This window comes from Gadus chalcogrammus, chromosome 12 (genome assembly GCF_026213295.1).
Source record: "Gadus chalcogrammus isolate NIFS_2021 chromosome 12, NIFS_Gcha_1.0, whole genome shotgun sequence".
Classification (NCBI taxonomy): domain Eukaryota; kingdom Metazoa; phylum Chordata; class Actinopteri; order Gadiformes; family Gadidae; genus Gadus; species Gadus chalcogrammus.
The window spans coordinates 5,524,330-5,547,345 of NC_079423.1; the positions used below are offsets into that span (position 1 = coordinate 5,524,330).

Genomic DNA, 23,016 nt, shown 5'->3' on the forward strand with positions numbered 1-23,016 from the left:
CCGATACGCAATCTTGGACCAGCGAGAGATGTTTACGCACGTTGCGCGTCCGTCAGATTTCGTTCCTATTGGCCCAAAGCATGCCATTGCAGGCTATACCTAACCACGTTGTATTTATATACAGAAGGTGTGTGTGTGTGTGTGTGTGTGTGTGTGTGTGTGTGTGTGTGTGTGTGTGTGTGTGTGTGTGTGTGTGTGTGTGTGTGTGTGTGTGTGTGTGTGTGTGTGTGGAGAGAGAGAGGAGACGGAATAGGTGACAACAGAGCCATTAGAGCAGATATCTCTTATTCACTGAAAATTCTAAAACATTCCACTGTAGCCAAACTAAGCCTCACTATTATTCTATAGCCTAACGACTCTGTAGCCCAACAGACTAATTACGCTTTGGCCCAACTACTATTCTATTGCCTAACTAATTATGCTATAGTCTCTTTTATAGCCCAGTTACTATTTACCTGTTACTAATTATCTAAAGCCTCCCTTACTAGTAGCCTAACGTACAGCCTAATTATACTCTAGAGCCTTAATACACAGCCCAATGACTAGGCTAACTAGAATATAGCCTAATTAGACTATAGCTTAACTACTATACTATAGCCCAACTACGCTATAGCCTAACGAATACTATGTAGGCCTATAGGCTAGCCTAACTAATAATCTACAACCTAACTTCTCCTCAGCCTGACTAAGGCATGAATCCCACACACCTTGACATTCAGATGAATGGGGTGTAGGTAGCCTATGTAAGTGTAAATAGGCCTACTAGGCTGGATTGGGCATGGCTGCTGTGAATGAAAATAATAAAGCAATAAAACCCAAAAAGCATTGATTTGTATGTTAAGGCTACATATATTTACATACATACTTATTCCCCCCCCAGGAATGCAGTCGATGGGAACAAGAAGCTCTACGCGATCTACGACACAAGGTAAGAAATCAACGTGTTTTAAAAAAAAGTTTTTTACTGCCTCCTTATTTCCAGCGGACTTTTGACCTCGTGGTCAATAATTGGCGGGTTCATTTATCTGGGGCGGGGCCTATTCACTGTAGAGAAACTGCGCTTCTGAATCTTTAATAGGAGCCCAATTACTCCAGAGCACCACTAAGACAAGATGAATTACATTTGTTTTTAGAGGGGAACATTTATCTTTTCCTCTTTCACAGGCTGCACTACTATGGCTATAGGTTAAGATACATTTTTGGATTGAGTTTCTGCTTTTTATTGCTCCTGGGGCCCTATTTGTTTGTTTTAGCTTTTAATAAAGGGTTTGAGTTGGAACTAGACCTATAGGGACAGCTTAGGTGAACCAAAACTGAATGTGGCCGTTGAAACTCCTTTGAAAATATAACTTGACTCGCAGGTATATTTTACTATCGAGTCATTCAGTCTGTTGGGTTTGACATATTGACTATAGGGGATATCTTAACAATAGTCCTGCTTCCTTGTTTGCACATCTGCCGGTCCAGATGTGCCTCTTTATCCCTGCCTAATTCATTACATTATGCTTTGTTGTCTTGGATACATTGCTGCAAAGCATTATAAATACCACTGTTATTTTGTAAGAAAAGGATTTAATTCTTCAACAAATGCAAACAAAAGCAGCACATTAATCAGCATGCAAAATCGACCTCATCATTTGAAACCTCAAACACTTTACACAATAAATACATTAATTGAATACAGTTTAAATTAAAAAATGATCTCGTTCATAACAATTTTTTAACTTTATTATCTACTGAGGCGCAAAGCAATAACCCACTAATACGTTGGCGCGACCAAAGTCATTCATCCCGCCAGAATTACATTTGGAATTACAATAACCCCTCCTAATTCCTTCTAAAACACCCCCTGTGAGAAATCAGATATGACAGAGCTCTTTCTGCGCAAATCCCTAATAGAAAAAAAGAAATCGATGGTAGATGCAGGCTGAGTAGTTAGTCACGTGGTGTTTAATAATTACACTGGCGGACAGGACAGCGAGGAGAGTAGAACTGTTTTAAATGTACTACTCACCATGTAAGGCGCGGACAGGAGCCGATTGACTGGATGTATCTTTGTACACGCTTCCCTGGACCTGTTTTGCACTTGCCCTCCCGTGACAACAAGTGCGCTTCTGGGGATATTTGTTGCGTATTGGTGCGCACTACTTCACTACTACCACCAAAGCATGGAGGCATGGGATACAAAAACTACGTGGCAATTAGACTCCAACATCATGGAAATATTAATATAGGCTAAGTGATGTCTTATAATTGTAAATATAGCCTAGACAACTCGAGTCGTTCATAGCAGTGCACCGTGAACTCTCACCCGATCAGCATCAGAGGAACTCCGGGCTGAAAGTGAAAGACGTCCAGTCATTCATTCATTTATTCATCCTTTTTATTCATTAATTGATCGCTGGAGGAGCAGTGCGTCCATTATTCACTAGATTCAGACATCACAAGGAATGTTTGTACTCCAGAAAAAAGGGCTGTTAGACGTACTCTCCCTGCCACTCCTGGTGGCCGTAGTGTGCTGTGTAGCCCAGAGGTGAGTATCCTTACTAGTTCAGACGTGGAGAACCGTGCGGGGAAACGCAAGGATCACACCTTGATTTCTTGTGTCTTCCAGCGTCAATGAACCAGGAAACATGTCGTTCGTCAAGGAGACCGTGGATAAACTGTTGAAAGGATACGATATTCGCCTTCGCCCGGACTTCGGAGGTATGCGCACGGATTACTTTGGGTGGTTTTTATGGGTAAACAAATCGATGAGTCCTCCTAGGCATACTACTCAAACAATGATGATGCATTATATGGGGGAAAAAAGTAACGGCCAAATTTTGGGGTGGATTTCAGGTGCGCCGGTGGCGGTGGGGATGAGCATAGATGTAGCCAGTATAGACATGGTGTCCGAAGTCAACATGGTGAGTACCAAACCTTACCCACTAGTACAATTTATTCATTACATTGAATCATGTGTAGGTTTAAAAGTGAATTCATATTCAAGTTATATGAAAGTAACGGGAGAGCAAATTAATAATATAGGCTACTTCAAGATACTTTTAAGAGCTTCCGTGTTTGTCTGAAACCTAATCATCTGCTGGTTGTGTGTGTGTGTGTGTGTGTGTGTGTGTTTGTGTTTGTATGACTGTGTTTAGACAATGACGTCATTGGCTTTTATAATGAATTATATCAAAGGAACAGTAGGCCTCAATTTCATGTTGTGTTATACCTGTTTTTGTGTAATATCACACATTTCTATATTGCTTTAGATGTGTTTTACTTTTCTAACTAACTAGTAGGTGTAGTAGTTAACCCTTTTTACCATCTTGAGAGCAGCAAGTGGACATGCACTTCGGATAGAGCCTGTCTCTAAATGAATGTTTCTGATGTTCCTATTATGTTGAAGGCTTTAACCCTGTGACATAGTGAGTGTGCTGCCATTTACTTTTCATTTTCTAAGCAGACCCTTTTATCCAAAGTGACTAACAGGTAGATCGTTTGCTGAAGAATTCCGGTAGACATTGGGGTTTGAACCATTAACCTTTCGGCTTGGGAGTAAATCCCTCGTCCTAAATGACTCCTGTCCCTCTGATAAAACGGAGCCACAGTCCAGTTATAGACATTGGGAGACTTGAACCCAAAACCTTTCGGCTCTGGAGTCAAACACACAACCTCAATGGAATGTGTTCTCAGAGCTGTGTCAGAGAAACAGGAGTCATCTAGAAACATCTCCGGTTAGATCGTGGAGCCGGGAAGCAGCCTGGTAGTTATGGGCAATCTGAGGTCGGGCCTCCTCACTATGGCCATTATCTATCATTGATTACGGTGCTTTGGCCTCTCGCGAAGCACTACAACAGAGCTGCCCTCCTACTTTGAAATGTGAAACGGACTCATAGAGTCTAAAGACACTACGAACACAGACGGAAGAAGGCTAGCTAGTGTAAAAAAAAAGATGTCTCTTTCTCTCTGGAGAAGGGATGCGTGAGAACCCATGATGCGCCGCATCTTAGTTGTTCTGGTTGCATTGTGAATCCCACCTTCAAATATTATTTATCAATAAAAATAGTGATCCTAAATATGCCGATCCCTTGATTCTTCCGACTTAAAGGGCCCCCTATTTTACCATAATTTGATCTTTCCGTTTGTGACATCACAACTGGTCTATTCATCATATGGACACCCCCATTTGTGAGGTCACACACCGATGTGTTTTGAAATGGCTTGTCACTGCAAATAAATTTAACCTGGTGGTGAAACAGGAGCCCTTTAATCACCTTTTTTGCTTGTTATCATAAGATGTCGCTGAAGCAAGAATGCTGTGTTATAGGCTCCCGTCACGCTCTGCTATTTTTCAATATTAGAGAGTAGTACTTCATACATAGGACATCAAATCACGTCAATGGTCCAACTTTTCCATAATGTTTTTGTGGTCGATGTTGCAGACAGCAACTTTTTCACAACATGCATTTGTGATGCATGAAAATCTGCCTCTTCTGACATCAGAAGTGGGCGTTTCCCACTTGTGATGTCAGAAGAGACAGATTTTCTAAATGGCTTGTAACAGCTAATCACACGCACACCTGGTGGTATGTCTTCTTTAAGTTATGTGCTGTTTTAAGGTTTGTGGTACATGACACTGTCACATTGCTGGACGGGTGAACGATCTCCTGATCTAATCTCGAGTACATGAGTGAATTGGTGGGGGCACAGCATTGTTGATATAAGCAATGCTAATTCTAGCAATGCTAGCCGTGAATGTGGCTGTTACAGCATCTCTGTTAATGCAGTATAATTTCATTATCGTCCAATAAAAAATATGACAAATATGACTTTATTTGACATTTAGAAGTTAGTACATTCATAACTGGTATTTTGAAAAAAATAAAGATATATCAAATGTTCCAGCATTCTACATTTATCCTGTTAAGTAGATTTTCAGTTAATTAGAGCTTTGTCGACAGACGTACTCTAACATACTCTCACACCTTCATATCGCCTCTCTTGGGCCCCGTTTCCTTGTGTTTTGTGGAGATGTGTCGTTGACCGGTGTTCCAAGTCACATCAACCACTGGTCCGTACCTTGAGTGTAGGCGAACTGTAGAGTGCTTGTTGTCAAGGAGACCAAGATTATATTTTGTGTTTTTGTTACTGTGCTTGCTCTACTTCTCTATTTTTAGCGTGAGAACTGGTAAATCACCCAGTCATTCTCCAATAACAGAGATTAAACAAGTGGAGGTTTGGAAGTGTGAGGTGAATGTGATTTCCGTGCACTTAGATGGTAAGCACTTAATGGATAGGGTTGTACATGATCTGCTGTGTCCGTTCCACCATCTATGCACTTCCACTATGACTCAGCATGACTCAGCTATAGCGCTAGGCATTTGTTCCATAGTTATGAGAGCCTGAATGTTATCACCTGTCTGTGAGACATTTGTCTTTCCACATTTCAACATCATCCAAACCATTGGTCTTCAAACAATGTGTCGCGACCCCTAAGTGGGTCAGAGCAGGAAATCAAGTTGGTCATTTTTTATAAAAAAACAACAACATTTAATTTGATCATTCGAATTTGAAGACCTTCAGGTATTATAGTAGATACAGAGAAAAACCTAACCATTGGACATGTTATTGAAAATGTTTGGTTATTTAGTGGGCCCTGACCCCAAAGAACCTCCACCGGCGGGTCCCCAGGTGGGCCACACAGACTTCTTGTAGGTTTATGGAGGCCCTACTGCAGAATTCTGGTAGGATTTAAGAAGGCCCGACTGCGGAAGTCAGATAGATGCGGTTCATGATGTCGCTACTGCAGAGTTGTATAGGTTTGAGAAGGTCCTACTGCACAGTCTTGCAGGTTTAAGGTCCTCCTGTAGTCTTGTATGTATAAGGGTCCTACTCAACAAGTCTTGTAGCTTTGAGGAAGTTCTGCTGTGGACGGCTATAGGTTAAAGACGGTCCTACTGTAAGTTGAAGAAGGTCCTGCTGTAGATGTCTTGGAGGTTTTGTATCTGGACGCTTGGTTGAGTCATCCACACACCACCCCAATGGCCCTGAGGGTCTCAGCATACAGGGGAATAAGACGCTAGTGATCCTTCTATAATAATCACTACATTGGGGCCGGTGTTACACAATGCAGTTATATAAGCCATATAACCACATGAGCTCTGTATTTGTGTCCCAGCAAAAAAAAGCAATTCAAGAAACCAGTTTCTGTGAGCCAGGATCCACATTCCAGTCCTCAGACTTAAACCAGTGTTGGAAGATCCAAAATCCGGGCAATACAATTCTTAATGGGGTTTTTCTAAGCAGAGGAGGAAAAGGGACACACTATGTTATTAATTAGGTTGAATAAATATTGACTGTAGATCTACTCAAACCCTAACCTAATTAAAACGCATCAGTAATACTTGGGGAACGTAGTTTCCAACACTACGAACAAGGCTAAATGTATTCGACGCAAAAGTGAAGAAGAACTTATTATCTTGAGCTATGAATAGATAACTTGTTCCCAAGCTCCTCCCTCTCGCTCCAGAAGGAATGCTTATCCTACCGTTTTATGCAAACACCTCCCCGTGGAGTTTTCCTCATGAATGTATTTACCTTCATCCCACACACTACACACACCCTGCTGAACCCTTGGGAACATCATGCAGTGCTAGAAAGGTCCCTCTCATTCAGAACGGCTCTGAGTAGTGCTCTAGTGGTCCCAGTAGATGTTCCTGCTGTTAACCTGAGGTGAGGGAGGTTTGACTGACAAGCTGTCTGGAGAGGAAACTGAGGAGAAGTTGATGAGCCGTCTCCTCCCTCCCTTTTCCTCCCTCTGGGACCCCTGTACTCTTCTGTTAAACTACAGCTAGACTACGCACATTTTAAACACACCTGTTATTCTTCACATCTGTTCAACTACAGTTAAACTACAAATCTGTTAAACCACAGTTAGACTTCACACATTTGAAAGACACCAGTTAAACTACACATCTGTTTAAATACAGTTAAACTACACAACTGTTTAACTACAGTTAAAGTAAACATCTTTTTAACTACAGTTAAACTAAACATCTGTTTAACTACAGGTAGACCACACATCTGTTTAAATACAATTAAGCTACACATCTTTTTAACTATGGTTAGACTACACACCTTTTAAATACATATATTAAAGTACACATCTGTTAAACTACAGTTAGAATATACACCTTTTAAACAAATCAGTTAAACTACATTCCTTTTGAACTAGTGTAGTGTGCATTTTGGCCTTGGTTGTTCCATTACATTATGTTTTTGTTTTTTTTAAGGCAATGATGGAAAAAGTTGATGTGATGAGCAAGCTTTTGTGATTAAATCACAGAATCTTAGCAGGCAGAGATCAAATTCAGTGTCCCAAGTAAACTGGGACAAATACCAGTATACTGAGTTATGAACCTCAAGAATGTGCATATCTGTAACTAGAACAAAATACAATGCATTTTTAACGGCCAAGATTTTTTGTTTATTTCTTAAATCCTACTTATTTATTTAACAGAGCATTAGTCAGCAAAACAAAGGCGAGCACGCTACTGAAGCGCCACATTAAAAGCCCTGAAAAGCGTTTTGACGGCCGCACCTGTTGGACTAACTGAATTATTGATGACCTCATTTCATACCATGAAAGCCTGATGTGGTTGTAAACATCTATCTCATCCTTTCTCTCTCTCGCTCTCCCTTTCTATCTCTCTCTTCCTGTCTCTCTTTTCTATGAGTATCTCTGAATATTTTCTAGCAATATCTCTCATTAATATGTAGTAAATACTCTTTTGAGCATGTTTTCATGTTTTCACCTCTCTCATGCCCTCTTTCTCTTTCCCTCCCTCTTTCTCTCTCTCACTACTATATTATTTTTCCTCTCTCTTCCTACCAAACTCTTTACTTCTCTCTCTCTCTCTCTCTCTCTCTCTCTCTCTCTCTCTCTCTCTCTCTCTCTCTCTCTCTCTCTCTCTCTCTCTCTCTCTCTCTCTCTGTTTCTGTCTATCTCTGTCTCTCTCTCTGTATCTCACTCATTCACACTCTCTCCTTCTTTCTTTCTTTCTTTCTTTCTTTCTTTCTTTCTTTCTTTCTTTCTTTCTTTCTTTCTTTCTTTCTTTCTTTCTTTCTTTCTTTCTTTCTTTCTCTCCCATATAGTGCCCCATGCGCTCTCTATCCCGGTACTCCCCTATGCAATAAAGAGGGGCTTGCCACTAAATAATTCATTGTGTTTCTGGATTTATATTTTCATACATCTCCTATCCTGCTGTGTACTGTTTATTTCATCAAGACCTGGCTCGGTGTTCAGCATTGTGTTTTTTAGCCCCAGTAGAAACAACCTAGGTTGTTTCTACTTTCCCACTCATCCTTGAATTCTATTTTTCCCGCTGTAATGTCTGCATGGGCCTAACTCGACCAGCGGCCATCTTGGTTCTAAATCCTTGCTGGGAGGGGGAAGACCTTGGACTCAAAGATTAATATTCCCCATGGAAATCCATAAGCCATCAATTCTGGTTAGATCCATGGCCCATGTGAAAGACCTCCATGTGATACGGCCTGAGCCTCACCTGTGTAAATAAAGCTTGGACAAATTAGAAATGGGACCTGTACTGCAATAACTGAAGAGGGTAGGATAGTGTATTTTGGGTGTTCCCCTACCAAAATGTCCTAGGTTCAATCCCCAAATGTCTTATGGTGGGGCCCCCTTGATGAAGACGCCCTAACCCTTTCCTGCTCCTTAATGACATGGATCTGAACTCACAGTAAGTCACTCTGGGTATAAGCATCCGGGGATGACTCAAAAATAAACAGTGAAAGGTTCTTCTACCAGAGAGGCCTTGAAACACAGCCATCCGATATTTCCATTCATTGAAACATCACCATGACTACCAGGGACTCCATCCCAGCTGTAACATGGAGCACCAGTGGCCCTAGCATCTAGCATTGACCATGATACCTCTCATCTCAACCGCAACGACGACGGTGTGAAACCTCGGCTCCTCTGAGACGTCGGAGGACATGAAATTCCATTATTCATAGTTTATCGGCCGTACAACATTATGGCCATGAATTATGAATGCCCCTCCAGACGTAAAGGTTAATGTTCAGTAGAAAGCTGACTGTGTGTTTCCCGGGCTCCACAGGACTACACCCTCACCATGTACTTCCAGCAGTACTGGAGGGACAAGAGACTGGCCTACTCAGGGATCCCCCTCAACCTGACGCTGGACAACCGCGTGGCGGACCAGCTCTGGGTACCCGACACCTACTTCCTGAACGACAAGAAGTCCTTCGTGCACGGGGTCACGGTGAAGAACCGCATGATCCGGCTTCACCCCGACGGAACCGTCCTGTATGGTCTAAGGTTAGCCTTGGGTGGCCTTGCCTTAGCATAACTTAGCCTACCTCAGCTGAGCCTTGTTCTCGGGGAGGGTTATTGTTACTTTACCTTATAATACCTTAGCTAACCTAAGCTGAGTCCTGTTCTCTGGAGAGTTATTGTTATCTTACCTTATCATACCTTAGCTTACCTTACCTAAACCCTGTTCTCCGGAGACTTATTTTAACCTTACCTTATCATATCTTGGTACTGGCTGTCTTAGCCCAACTCTTGAGTTGTTACCTGACTACTGTACTTTCTGACAGTTATTTTTTATTTATTTTGTTTTCAGAATCACGACCACGGCGGCGTGTATGATGGACCTGCGACGCTACCCCCTAGACGAGCAGAACTGCACGTTGGAGATAGAGAGCTGTAAGTTGAAGTCACTATGGAGATATAGAGCTGGGCGTTGAAGTCACTATGGAGATAGTGAACTGTAAGTCTTAGTCACTTTGGAGATAGAGAGCTGTGCATTTAAGTCACTATGGAGATAGTGAACTGTATGCCTAAGTCACTATGGAGATAGAGAGTTATTTGTTAGAGAGCTGTACGTTTAAGTCACTATAGAGATAGAGAGCTGTAAGTTTAAGTCACTATGGAGATAGAGAGCTGTAAGTTTAAGTCACTATAGAGATATAGAGTTATTTGTTAGAGAGCTGTAAGTTTAAGTCACTATGGAGATAGAGAGCTGTAGGCTGAAGTCACTATGGAGATATAGAGCTGTAGGTTGAAGTCACTCTGAAGATAGAGAGCTGTACATTGAAGTTACTCTGGAGACAGAGAGCTGTTTGTTTGAGTCACTCTGAAGATAGAGAGCTGTAAGCTTACCTTACTCTGGCGATAGAGAGCTGTAAGTTGAAACTCCTTCTGGGGATAGAGCGATAAACCTTTAACTCCCACAGTTTGTGCTTTGTGAAGAAATGTCACCCAGTGTTATTAACGTTAAAAAAAAACCTGCGCAGAACACGACATCAAATGTTGTCAACGTACCAACAACCCAAAGACCATCTGTACGTTATCAAAACCCTGTGCAGTGTTGTCAGCTCAGTCACAGTGGGATCGGGTACCTCACTGCGTCCAATTAGAGCCGGCGTCGATAGGCATGTGTTTCCATAACGAGACTCGGAGACAAAGCGCAGTGCTCTGTGCTAATCACTCCGTCCCTCGTTGACATTTGGGACGTCCTTCCGCTGCGCTGTGTGAACCCGGCGAAGGTCATGCATCCCCTCCTGTGCGCTATCGTTCCCCGCGTACCGCAGCAATTACAGCCTCTCGCTTCTTTGTTGTTCCGCGAGGTAGAGACACACAAGGCTATTAGGGGTTCAAATGCCACTTCAGTATGCACACATTTACATTAATCATGAATCTCCTTTCAGCTCACTTACTCCACTGTGCTGTTCACTATATTTGTGCTAGTGAACCAGGAGTGACCTGATGTTTCTGCTTGTGTGTGTGTGCGTGTGTGTGTGTGTCTATGTTTGTATGGTATGTCTGTGTGTAATGTGTTGGTGTCTATATGTTTGTCAATGGGTGTGAGTGGCTCTATGTTGTTGAGTGTGTGTGTGTGTGTGTGTGTGTGTGTGTGTGTGTGTGTGTGTGTGTGTGTGTGTGTGTGTGTGTGTGTGTGTGTGTGTGTGTGTGTGTGTGTGTGTGTGTGTGTGTGTGTGTGGTATGTGTGTGTTTGTGTCTAATCGAATGTATGTTGTGGTCTGTCTCTCCAGACGGCTACACCACGGACGACATCGAGTTCTACTGGAAGGGAGGAGACACGGCGGTAACCGGGGTGACCCGAATAGAGCTCCCCCAGTTCTCCATCGTGGACTACAAGCTGGTGTCCAGGAACGTGGTGTTCTCCACAGGTCAGTTCTCCATCGTGGACTACAAGCTGGTGTCCAGGAGCGTGGTGTTCTCCACAGGTCAGTTCTCCATCGTGGACTACAAGCTGGTGTCCAGGAACGTGGTGTTCCCCACAGGTCAGCAGGGGTCGTGGCCCCAGGGTCAGCGGGTCATCGACAACGGCGTTGTCAACCACCCGTCTTGACCAATGGGAGGGAGACGGGATCATTATGGATTAATGAGCGTGATGTCCTACGGCGGAACGCGCTTCTTTCTTTCTTTGTCTTTCTTTTCCTTCTTTTTTCACTCTTCCATTCTTTCTTTCTTTCTCTCTTTATTTTCTAACACTAATCACACATTGAGACACCCCCGTGGGGTTGTTTTGTGCGTATTTTCACAAACCACGGTTGACATTCTTGTTGCTCTGGAGGGTAAGCCGAGGTATCCGTAACAATTGCCGTTGATAATTACTCGATCAGCAGTAGAAGAAAATGCTATTTGTTGAGGTTAATAAACAAACGGTGTGTGTGTGTGTGTGTGTCCCAGGTGCCTACCCACGCCTCTCCCTGAGCTTTAAGCTGAAGAGGAACATCGGCTACTTCATCCTGCAAACCTACATGCCCTCCATCCTGATCACCATCCTGTCCTGGGTCTCCTTCTGGATCAACTATGACGCCTCGGCCGCCAGAGTGGCGTTAGGTACGTTAGGCAGGACATTCGCGTCCATATAAATCCAGGACACTCACGTCCTTGTAAAACCAGGACAGTCCCGTCCTCATAAAACCAGGACAGTCACGTCCTCGTAAAGCCAGGACAGTCACGTCCCAATAAACCATGAAAGCTATGTCCCATAAACCATGCCATAAACGTCCCAATAAACCATGAAAGCTATATCCCATTAAGAAGGGCATAAACGTCCCCATAAACCAGGAATGCTATATCCCATAAACCAGGAAAGATATGTCCTCATAAACCAAGATAGAAATATCCTCATAATGTTATGTGGATCTCTCTGGATCTGGATGGGTGTTAACAAATGTGTTTACAAAGAAAATACACCAAAGTACATCTTAGAAAAGTACAATTCGAGATTTTGCATATTCCTTTGCGGACACAAAAAACTTTAACTTGATGCACATTTGTAGCTCAATAACAAATTCATTATTTATTAAATCATTAAGAATGTTTGTTTCCACGCCACACTGTTCTTAGCTATGGACGGCCCTCTGGGACTTTTAATGCCACTGGAAACATAATTCCACAATAGCTATTACTTACTTACTATGTACAGTTATTTTTAATAATATTAGCATCTAAAGATTATTCAAATTAAGATGGGAAATAATGTAATTACATTTTTTCCTGATATTGGGACTTGGACCATATTGGACCAACTCTCTGACCAATATTTTCATAGATTTGATGAACCATTAACCAACCGATCCGATGCAACAAAAATAATTGAAAATATTCATACCATTCCATCTTATATCCATGCAGCATGGACATTTGACAAAAAGTGAAACCAAACCACAGATTCACCAAGATTACAACTAAAACAGCCATTTACTCTGTGAAGACGAGGATTACAAGGTTTTTGGCAGCTACAGAACACGGGACAGACAAGCCGGCTGATATGGAAGAGTGTGCAAACCCAACACAACAGCCTTGCAGTAATGAAATCAACCTGGCACAATCGCCGTTATCAAGGATTTATCATCAATACGATTGAAGCTCAGCAAGGTTGTTTTAAAACACTCAACGCCGTTTGGGCTGGTGACTTTCTTTAGGTTTTGGGGATATGGCAACTAACCATCACAAATAAAATGAGAATGATTCTTGACAGTTGCTAGCGAATACTGGTTTGAATCGAATCCAATGACAACCGTTTCCTTTAAATCGGGCCATACTGGACTATCAGATTTGGTCCAATGACAACCATTTCTTGACATCTGGAAGTCAGTACTGGCTACAACTTAATTACATTATACAAATTTACTATCAGGGAACCCCTTATTATTTATCTAAAATAAGATATTTTATAAATACAAGTGGTGGTTATTATTACCAATTTATGACTGAAATACTTATACTACCTTTTTTTTTCCTTGGCAAATTTTAGTGGTCACTTATATGAGTCAGCACCTGCTCCTATCAGCTCACAGCTCTATGCAACTTTCCACCATTAACCAATCAAATCACGGGATCTTGCCATAAACCACAGAGGAAGGCAACACAGTGTTTATGCACCATGTGTGAAAACCTGCGGTACTGTCCATGAGAACGGTTTCGCATAGTTGCACTTTTCACAAATACTCAGGTAACAGATATAGCTAGTACATAAAGAAGAGAGAGAGAGGAGGGGGAGAGAGAGGGGACAAGGTGGGAGCTAGAGAGGAAGAGGTATAGGGGGGGGGGAGGGGGAGAGAGCGAATCAAAGGAGAGAGAGGATAGAGAGACACAGTGAGAGGAGGAGAGGGTTGGAAGTAGGTAGAGAGAGAGAAAGAAATGGTCAGAGGGGAAGGAGAAACAGAAAGAGAGAGAGAGAGAGATCAAGTTAACGGGAGTAAAGAGAAAGAAGAAGGAAGAAAGAGAGAGATTTAGAGGCAGAGACAAAACGAGGAGAGAGGAGGATGGAGTTTATGAGAGTAGAGAGAGGTGGAGAAAGGGAGCACGAGAGGGGAACGAGAGAGATAAAGAGAAGAAACACGATGGAGAACGATGGAGCTAGATGGAGAAACATAAATAAAGGGTGATTTAAACAGAGAGGGAGAGCTATAGGCAGAGCGATAAAGATAGAGGAAGAGGGAGCGACGGAGAATCAAAGACAGACATACAGAGATGGATTAGGAGAGAGAGAGGGAGAGAGCGAGCGAGCGAGAGACAGTGATACAGAGAGGAACGCAGAGATGTACTAAGAGCGGACGAGGAACAAAGATTAAGAGAAACAGAGAGAGAGACGAAGAGAGGCACACAGAGAGAGAGGGAGGAACGGAGCGAGCGGTCCTCCACCGCAGGAGAGAGGGAGTGTTGGAGGTGATTTACCTGCTCTGATCCATCCTTCCCCATCCCTCTCCCCCGACGCCCGTGGATCAATGCAGTTACAACGCAATTACACCCTCAGCACAACAAATTCAATCAGGATGTTTGATTAGCTCCGGTAGGTGTTTCTCTCAGTCTGTTCCTGTTGGAGTCCCATACGTATCACCAGCGCGTAAAAACCCTGAAACCCTCCTTTTCCTGTCGTGTGTTTCCAAACATCAGTCAATGGACCCTTATGTTGTGTAAATGGTTGAAACACCTGCATGGTTCTGGGGGTTTGGAGTGACAAGGCCCCTGGACCCCGCGTGTTTTTGGAGGGACAGCTGGGACTGGGAAATGTTATGCTATTTTGCTGATATGTGTGACTCTGAGGTTTGAAATGTTGTTCAACATATTTTTATGGTGGTCTTTATGAAATATCATTATTTTTGGGAAAAGGTGGCTATGTATAAAGGTATTTAGCTCTAACTATGTTCGTAACAGTTGGGTTTAGGTTTGAAATTGGAACGTTTAGGGGTTTGGTTAGAGATGGTTAAGTTGAGGTAATGTACTGTGGAGATGGTTAAGTTCGGGTATTAGGTTAAAGGTGTCTAAGTCTGTTGTGGGAAAGACTCTGGAGGGGAACGGTGCATTATGGGTAATCACTGCAGGAGACCCATGTCTCATTGCGGCCACTCAGGAGAACTCATGATGTTTGCTTTTTTCTCGAGCTCCACAGAAATCAATGCTGTGTTGGATACTACTGTACAGCCCCCACCACACACACACACACACACACACACACACACACACACACACACACACACACACACACACACACACACACACACACACACACACACACACACACACACACACACACACACACACACATAAACGACAACCTCACATACGCATGCAGTAATACAGACAGATAAACACACTTGCACTTATAAAGACACTCATTTAGGCACATGCACACACGCATACACACACACACGCACACACACGCATACACACACACACAGATACACACACACACACATTCTTACACACATGCATAAAGACACCAACACTCACACACATACACACTTGCGCATATATACTGCTACATAGACACACGCACGCACACACAGTTGAATAGTGTGTTATATAAGCCGACACAGACAGAAATAAGCAGCTATGGTCTCCGACTGGAGGTTTAAATATATATATATATATATGTATCATATTATATAAATATAGAGACGGTTGTGATGCCGTTACCTAATGTTTATATCTTATCTTCATACCATTTGATTTGGGTTGTGTGTGTGTGTGTGTGTGTGTGTGTGTGTGTGTGTGTGTGTGTGTGTGTGTGTGTGTGTGTGTGTGTGTGTGTGTGTGTGTGTGTGTGTGTGTGTGTGTGTGACTGTGTGTGTGACTGTGTGTGTGTGTGTGTGTGTTTGGACCATATGGGCACCACTTCTTTTGGTTTCAGGCCTTTTTCCGTCCGTCCTCGGATAAAGGAGGCAACGCCTGCCAAGAGCTGTCATCTAGACATTTCTGAGGGCTCTCACTTTAAAATTAAACACGCAGAATGAACCAAGCATCCCACCACTCCAGATCCCTGTCTCTGTGAGGCCAGCCGCAATGCATTAAGGACACACTCAGGGTTTAATGGTGGTGGCCATCTTCGATCTTGGATCTGCTCACTGCAGAACGGCAGCTAGAAACGTATACGGGATTATGTTCTTGGAGGAGAGCCGTGGCGCACGCCGCCCATTGTTGCAAATTGAATTCCCCGACGAGGAACGTTCAATACAGACTCCTGGCTCTGTTATACCACATCAGTTGCTTTTTAATTAAACGTATAATTGAGGAGACAGACTTTTTTTTTTTGTTTAGCGCAGCAGCACTCCGTAAGCATTTCCAATCTGCTTACCCGGAGGTCTGTGGGACGAAGTCCATTCTCTGTTTCTCCCTCACACTCACGCTCAATAGCTGGTAAATAGTTGTTTAAAGGGCTCTCTCTCGCTCTCTCTTCATATCTCCTCTCTCTCTCACCATCTCTTCTTTCTCTATCTTTCACTCCCCCTCACCCCTCTCGCTCTCTCTCGCTCTCTCTCCCAATCCCTTCTCTTTCTCACCTTCCCTTCTCTCTCCCCATCTCTCTCTCTATCTCTCTCTCTCTCTCACCATCTCCTCTCTATCTTTCTTTCACTCCCCCTCAGCCCTCTCTCTCTCCCCATCTCTTCTCTCTCTCACCATCCCTTCTCTCTCTCTCTCTCTCTCTCTCTCTCTCTCTCTCTCTCTCTCTCTCTCTCTCTCTCTCTCTCTCTCTCTCTCTCTCTCTCTCTCTCTCTCTCTCTCTCTCTCTCTCTCTCTCTTTATCTCTCTCTCTCTCTCTCTCTCTCTCTCTCTCTCTCTCTCTCCCTCCCTCTCCCTCTCTCTCTCTCTCTCTCTCTCTCTCTCTCTCTCTCTCTCTCTCTCTCTCTCCCCCGGTCTTTGTTTCTCTCTCTCTGGCTCTCTCTCCCCATCTCTTCTCTCTCTCTCACCATACCTTCTCTCTCTCTCGCTCCCTGAGAGAGACTAACAGCAACATCAACAGAATCACCCACCGCATCACAAGCGGTGGTCGGACTCCCCGTAACATCTCCTGCCACGGCCGCTAAGCTCCAGTAATGCACTCTTTGTTTCATTGTAATGTTTATTGATCCCGAGCTGCTTATTCCTGTTTGGCAAGCGATGCATCACACCGTGATTCAAGATCTGGGATCAACCTCGGTGGAGATATGCAAACAGATCTGTTGGCTATGTCTGGAGGCTTCTGAAAGCTTATAAACGTAGATCTGTCGACCTTAAAATGCAGCCATTATGAATAGAACATCCTTGTTAGTAATTTAGAAAGTTACCTTTAAGAAGCATTATCCAATAAGATCCCTGTTTTGGGTCTGGGCTAGGTAATCTTCGTAATCTATTTGTGTATTTATTAAATTATAATAAAATATATTTCAAAAAGGATAATAACGATATCATTAAAATTGAAGAAAATTGCCTACAGGGCTTACAAGCCGATCTTTACTGCTCGGAAATGGCAATTCTCTTGCAGTGAATGCTTGGGCGTTAATGACTGAACATAAATTATAAATATTCTGTGAGTTCATCAGAAAAAATCGAAGCAGACGACGAGCCTGGTGGCCATTTTAATCTATGGAGTTTCTGTGCGATAAATCATAAAAAATACACCAAGGCCCGGTTATGTTTCAGTACAGCCCAGGCCCTCGCGGCCAACCATAGGTTGTACGACACAGAGTGACCTGGGTTGGATGTCAGAGCCTTGTGGTGCCGTGCCGCATGTCATTCCCTCTCTGTTTCAACACCCTGTCCTGTGTCTCTCCCCTCTGGAGGGGGGACGTCTTATTCAGATTCAGTTCTTTATTAATCAAGGAGCAAAGTAACTGTCACTATTGCTCTGCTCAAGGTAGAACAAAAATAGAAAGATAGTAGTACAAATCACAATGCGGAAAATTGTTGAACCCTAAAACAAATCGGGAATTAACATGAAAAAAATGCATGAGGTGGATTTATTATTCTTGCGGCCTCATCCTTGGTTTGGTGTGTTTCTCTCCCAGGCATCACCACGGTGCTCACCATGACCACCATCAACACCCACCTGAGGGAGACCCTGCCCAAGATCCCCTACGTCAAGGCCATCGACATGTACCTCATGGGTTGCTTCGTCTTCGTCTTCCTCGCCCTGCTGGAGTACGCCTTCGTCAACTACATCTTCTTTGGCCGCGGGCCCCAGATGCAGAAGAAGATGGCTGAGAAGGCCCAGAAGGCCAACAACGACCGGGAGAAGTTTGACGTGCCCAGGGTGAGAAAACGCGCCCTTCGCGTTGAAATGCATAGAAGGAGTCAGTGGGAGGCTCCTTGATTGGCTGATGGAGTCATTGCTGGATTGATGGATTTTACGCGTGTTGTATGTTTCAAGTCACTGAATAAGAAATGCATGTTGGCTTCCTTTATTCAAAGAGCTGGTGGTTCTTAGCTGATGTCTGTCTTCTCTCCTGCTTAGTCTGTTCTGGAAGGAGGGAATTGCAGGACTGCGTCCTTTAGACTGCGTGGGGTGAGTGTCCGTCGTCACCGGCAACCCCACGCCATCTCTGTACCTCTGCACTGAGCAGCCCCCCCCCCCCCCACCCAGTTTCTGCTCAAAGTTGTTCCTTTCACACCTGAGAAAAAGGAATACACTTGTTTGTGTTTGAACCTTTTTTGTTTTACCATATCAGATCACACATTGTTTTGGTCTTTTACCCTCTTGGTTTTCGTTGTCTTGCTGTGTTTTTGTAAGAATTCTCTTCCTCTCATGCAAACCTATGCTACTGTCTGTGTGTCTAACTGTTTAACTTCCAACAATTCTGAGGAAGTGTGGCCGAAAAACCTGCATGTTTTTTCTTGTGAGATCATTTGTGATCCCCTCAAGGCAGGACATATATGTTCTGAAAAGGCAGGAAAGATACATTCTTTTCCATAAGGCATAACTGATACAGTAGGTCTTTATAAGGCAGGGCAGATATGTCCCCATATTGTGGGACAGAAACACATGCACACATACACACATATGTAAGACAGGGAAAGTACAGTCCTCATAAAACTAGAAAGATTCAGTGTAATATTGTTCTTCACTACAATATTACAGTAGTGAAGAACTACTTCACTACTGACACTCTGGGGAGTGTCACTAACTAGGACACTCACTAACTAGGACACTCTGGGGAGTGTCCAGAGAGTGCCTCAGTAATATACATTGCCTGCCCGCTATGCTGTGCTTATACCTAAATTGGAAAATCTAAAACTTGTTTATGAAGGTTAGGTTTGTGGAACGTCCGAAGGTAAATTACCTCGTCATGCTGACGTTCCTGCTTTCTTTGTTATTTTATTAAAATACTGGAAGTATAGCATATGTTATAATTACTTACCGTAGCATACATACCATTATACTTCATAGAACATAATTTATCATGGAACATCATATATCATACATACTGACCGAAACATATCATATGATAGCATATATCATTCATACTTTGTACATACCGTTATATATGCATTGTATTTCATACATGCAATCCATAGTATATTTATCCATACATACCATTACAAACATTCTATATATTATACATTTCATGCATGCATCCATACCATAATACATCACATCATACATCATGCACAGATATACCATAGAATACTGTACATAACATACATACCATAATATGTCATGTACATCATGTAACATATGAAACATAATAAACAGAACATCCATCCCATAATATATCATAGAAAATCTATCATCCATGGGTGTGTGGGTGGAGTTGATTTATCAGGGATTGGTCCTAGATACTGGGCTGGAAATAACAGGAGTAGCAGCCAGGAGCTTCCACTCCGACCTTGGGCTGATGTGTGAGGAGTGATGCCCAGTCCTTAAGGCCAAACGCTGTCATCGCCCACCCCCCCCCCCCCCTCCCTTGCATCCGTTTGTTCGATCCCTGGAAGATGGCGTGTGTGGAGTCCATCTCCTGCAAGCTTCTACACTTGATGCCAGACTGAGATTTGATATGTATTTTTATTACATCATGTAGAAAATAAATGACACATAGAAATAGAGAAGCCCATAACAACACTACACATGATGAAACATAGGGCAGTGAGTTTTGTTGAGGGTCCTCTCTACGGCAGGTAATGTCTACTGCTATCGATGTCCAGTCCCCAGTTTTCCAGCATTCCCACTTGCTTCAGCACCATTGTGCTGCACTTATAAACATCAGATCCAGACAGGAAATCGAGAATTTGAAAAAAAAACACGTAATTTAGCAGTTTTCGCTCGTGAGCATCTGAGCAGATAAGATGCTCAAGTATCAGATTGTGTAATTGTCTGGCAATATATTAATCAGATCTCGGCAGGAAGTCAGCCAGAGAGGGCAGGCAGGACACAGCAATAAACTAAACACAACTGCTTGCTTGCTCACAGAAGCCAGTGAAGTAGGGTTATTTAAAAAGAAAAACTGTGTAGTATAATAACTCTGGATCCAGTTCTTATAATATATCCATGAGGTCATGAGGTCAGTGGTGGTTCCTTGGCATTTCTCAACCACTCTCTCTAACCCTCTGTTTCTCTCTAACCCTGTTTCTCTCTCTCTGGCTCTCTCTCTCTCTCTCTCTCTCTCTCTCTCTCTCTCTCTCTCTCTCTCTCTCTCTCTCTCTCTCTCTCTCTCTCTCTCTCTCTCTCTCTCTCTCTCTCTCTCTCTCTCTCTCTCTCTCTCTCTCTCTCTCTCTCTCTCTCTCTCTCTCTATGCCTCTCTCCCATCAAGGTGGACTCCCAGGGCAACATCCTGCTCAGTACCCTGGAGGTTCACAACGAGGTGGCCGGCAACCAGCTGACCACCAGTGTGCGCGAGGGCCGCAACTCCTCCTGCGGGGGCCTGGACCACCCGGTGATCCAGCACCGCAAGCCCAGCGCCCCGCTGGGCTCCAGCCGCCACAGCCTGGACCGCAACCAGATCTCTAATCCCCGGAAGTCCCGCCTCCGCCGGCGGTCGTCACAGCTCAAGATCAAGATCCCCGACCTCACGGACGTCAACTCCATCGACCGGTGGTCGCGGATCATCTTCCCGTTCGCCTTCTCGCTGTTCAACCTCATCTACTGGCTGTATTACGTCAACTAGCACACGCCGTCTCGTCTGCGCCGCTGTGGACCTGAATCTCCCGGCTGCGTAAGGTCCACCAAGCGCCCCGCTGTGTCGTTTGTCTCGTCGGCCGTCTTCTGAAGACGAGCCAGGAACTTGTTTGTTTGTTTTGTCGGAACTGAAGAACGTAAACGTTGGTTGAAATCCAATCCGATTCCTTTTCTTTTGCTTCAAAGAGTGAAGACTTTAACAAGGAAACGCGTACTTGATTGCAACTTCCGAGCACAAAGTTGCGATTCAGAATCTAAATATGAAGAAAATGGGTCAGTCTACGGAAAATATGTATTTTTCTGAGACTTCCATGACAACTACTGTCCTCTTCCTGGAGCTGGTTGGTATGTTGGGACAGGACAAACCCAGCCATCTTCCCAAGATCTGCAGCGTTGTGAATGGAAACGGTTATTAACAGTGCTTTATGCCAAGTATCACAACTGTAGCCATGCTGTCAGTACATCATACAGTGTGTACTGACTGTATAACAAGTTCTAACTTCTGTCAACGAAACACTGAAACAATGAAACAAGCAAGATTTCTAGATTTCATGCATCATGCTGTGACACTCGTTCACGTCTATATCACGGAAGCCATTATATGCATCCAGATGAAGCCCCTTCTATGTGTGTTCATACACGTTTTTAACGAGAACAGATTCGGTATGCCTTGAGGTTGACAATGCAGAATATATTAAATATGAAAAATGTTATTGATAAGATATTGATAAATATAATATCCAGTATTTGGGGTTTTATTGATACAGACGTACGATGACAGAACACATACCAGCATAAAGGAAAGTTAAAGTTATTTATCTAACAGGCAGAGACATCACTTTCGGTAAACCGGAAGAGAGAATTTATCTTTAAATATTTCAACATGAATAACCGTTAGGACATGATGAATGCTGTTTTTTCTTTTGATCTACAGAATTAAATCTTTATATTCCGGACACCTAGAATAACGTTTGCATAGTTTGAATATTTTATAAATGATACAGAACATATTTGATATTTGCATATATCTTCTTGTTATGATATTTCAGGACTGTTATGCACACACACACACACACACACACACACACACACACACACACACACACACACACACACACACACACACACACACACACACACACACACACACACACACACACACATATAATATATGTATGTATATATATGTATATGTATATATATATATGTATATAATTGAAATGCAAAACCTTTATTACAACTGGACGAAACAACTTTGTATTTCTCCTGGACGGTTTACACTGCAGGCTTCGATCTGGATTTAAACTGTCAGGTGACTTATGACGTACATATCTTGTCGCCAACAACTTTGTACGAGTTCTCGTACTTTGTCAGGTTGTACTCGAAGAGCTTCACATTGGTATTCTGTCTGGTATGTTTTGCTAGGTGGTCCTGTTCGTTTGCATGTTGGTTTTCGTTAGATATGTTGCACAAACCATATTTTGCTCATCCTCCTTCCCCAAGTCTGTTGTAAATATAATATGCCATATCACAAGGTGTCGACCTTCTCATTCTTTTTTTGACATGTTTTATGATGCTAAGAGTTCAATCAATCCCAGAATATTTTTTCTTATTCAGACGCAGAATAAAGGGAACACGAAGGAAACGAAAAAATGTAACACACGATGGATGAGATGGAAAGGAGAAGAAAGAAGAGAAGGAATTGTTTTGTTATTACTTTTAACAATCCCAAAACAAACAAAAAGTCTAATCAAGTTTATAAAAAAAAAAGAATACGGAGAGGAAAAAGTGAAAGATGCGATAGAAGAGAAATGGAAAGCTAAAAGAGGAAGAGAAAGAGGAGGAGGAAAGATGGCGCCGCTGAAGCAGCAACTGTTGCGTTACGAAGCCAGCCGCCGTCCATCTGCGCCGCTCGGTCGGCGGGGACGGGGATGCGTGGGCGGAGCACCGACCGCCAACCAAGCGTTGGGCATGACACCCGTCTGTCCCCGGGGCGCTGCGCCCCGCCAGGCTCCAGATCAACCCACGAGACTCCACCGCTGCGCTCGCTGGAAAGAAAGAAAGAAAAATCTTT

General features: G+C 43.3%; 1 protein-coding gene across 4 annotated transcripts in view; it reads left to right on the forward strand.

Annotated features, from left to right (window-relative positions):
* gabrb3 (gamma-aminobutyric acid type A receptor subunit beta3) overlaps positions 1-22,745 on the forward strand; it is a 40,649-nt gene extending 17,904 nt beyond the window's left edge. Inside the window, exons 2-11 of one of the 4 annotated variants that reach the window (XM_056603918.1) lie at positions 881-928; positions 2,615-2,706; positions 2,842-2,909; positions 9,129-9,349; positions 9,657-9,739; positions 11,089-11,226; positions 11,750-11,902; positions 17,839-18,083; positions 18,285-18,335; positions 20,578-22,745. In XM_056603918.1, coding sequence (XP_056459893.1) covers positions 881-928; positions 2,615-2,706; positions 2,842-2,909; positions 9,129-9,349; positions 9,657-9,739; positions 11,089-11,226; positions 11,750-11,902; positions 17,839-18,083; positions 18,285-18,335; positions 20,578-20,931 — 1,453 coding nt within the window. In that variant the 3' untranslated portion in view covers positions 20,932-22,745. Of the gene's footprint in view, positions 1-880; positions 929-2,039; positions 2,534-2,614; positions 2,707-2,841; positions 2,910-9,128; positions 9,350-9,656; positions 9,740-11,088; positions 11,227-11,749; positions 11,903-17,838; positions 18,084-18,284; positions 18,395-20,577 lie in introns of those variants that run through there. The other 3 variants (XM_056603919.1, XM_056603921.1, XM_056603920.1) reach the window with 3 other exon arrangements.
* Positions 22,746-23,016: the final 271 nt, after the last annotated feature.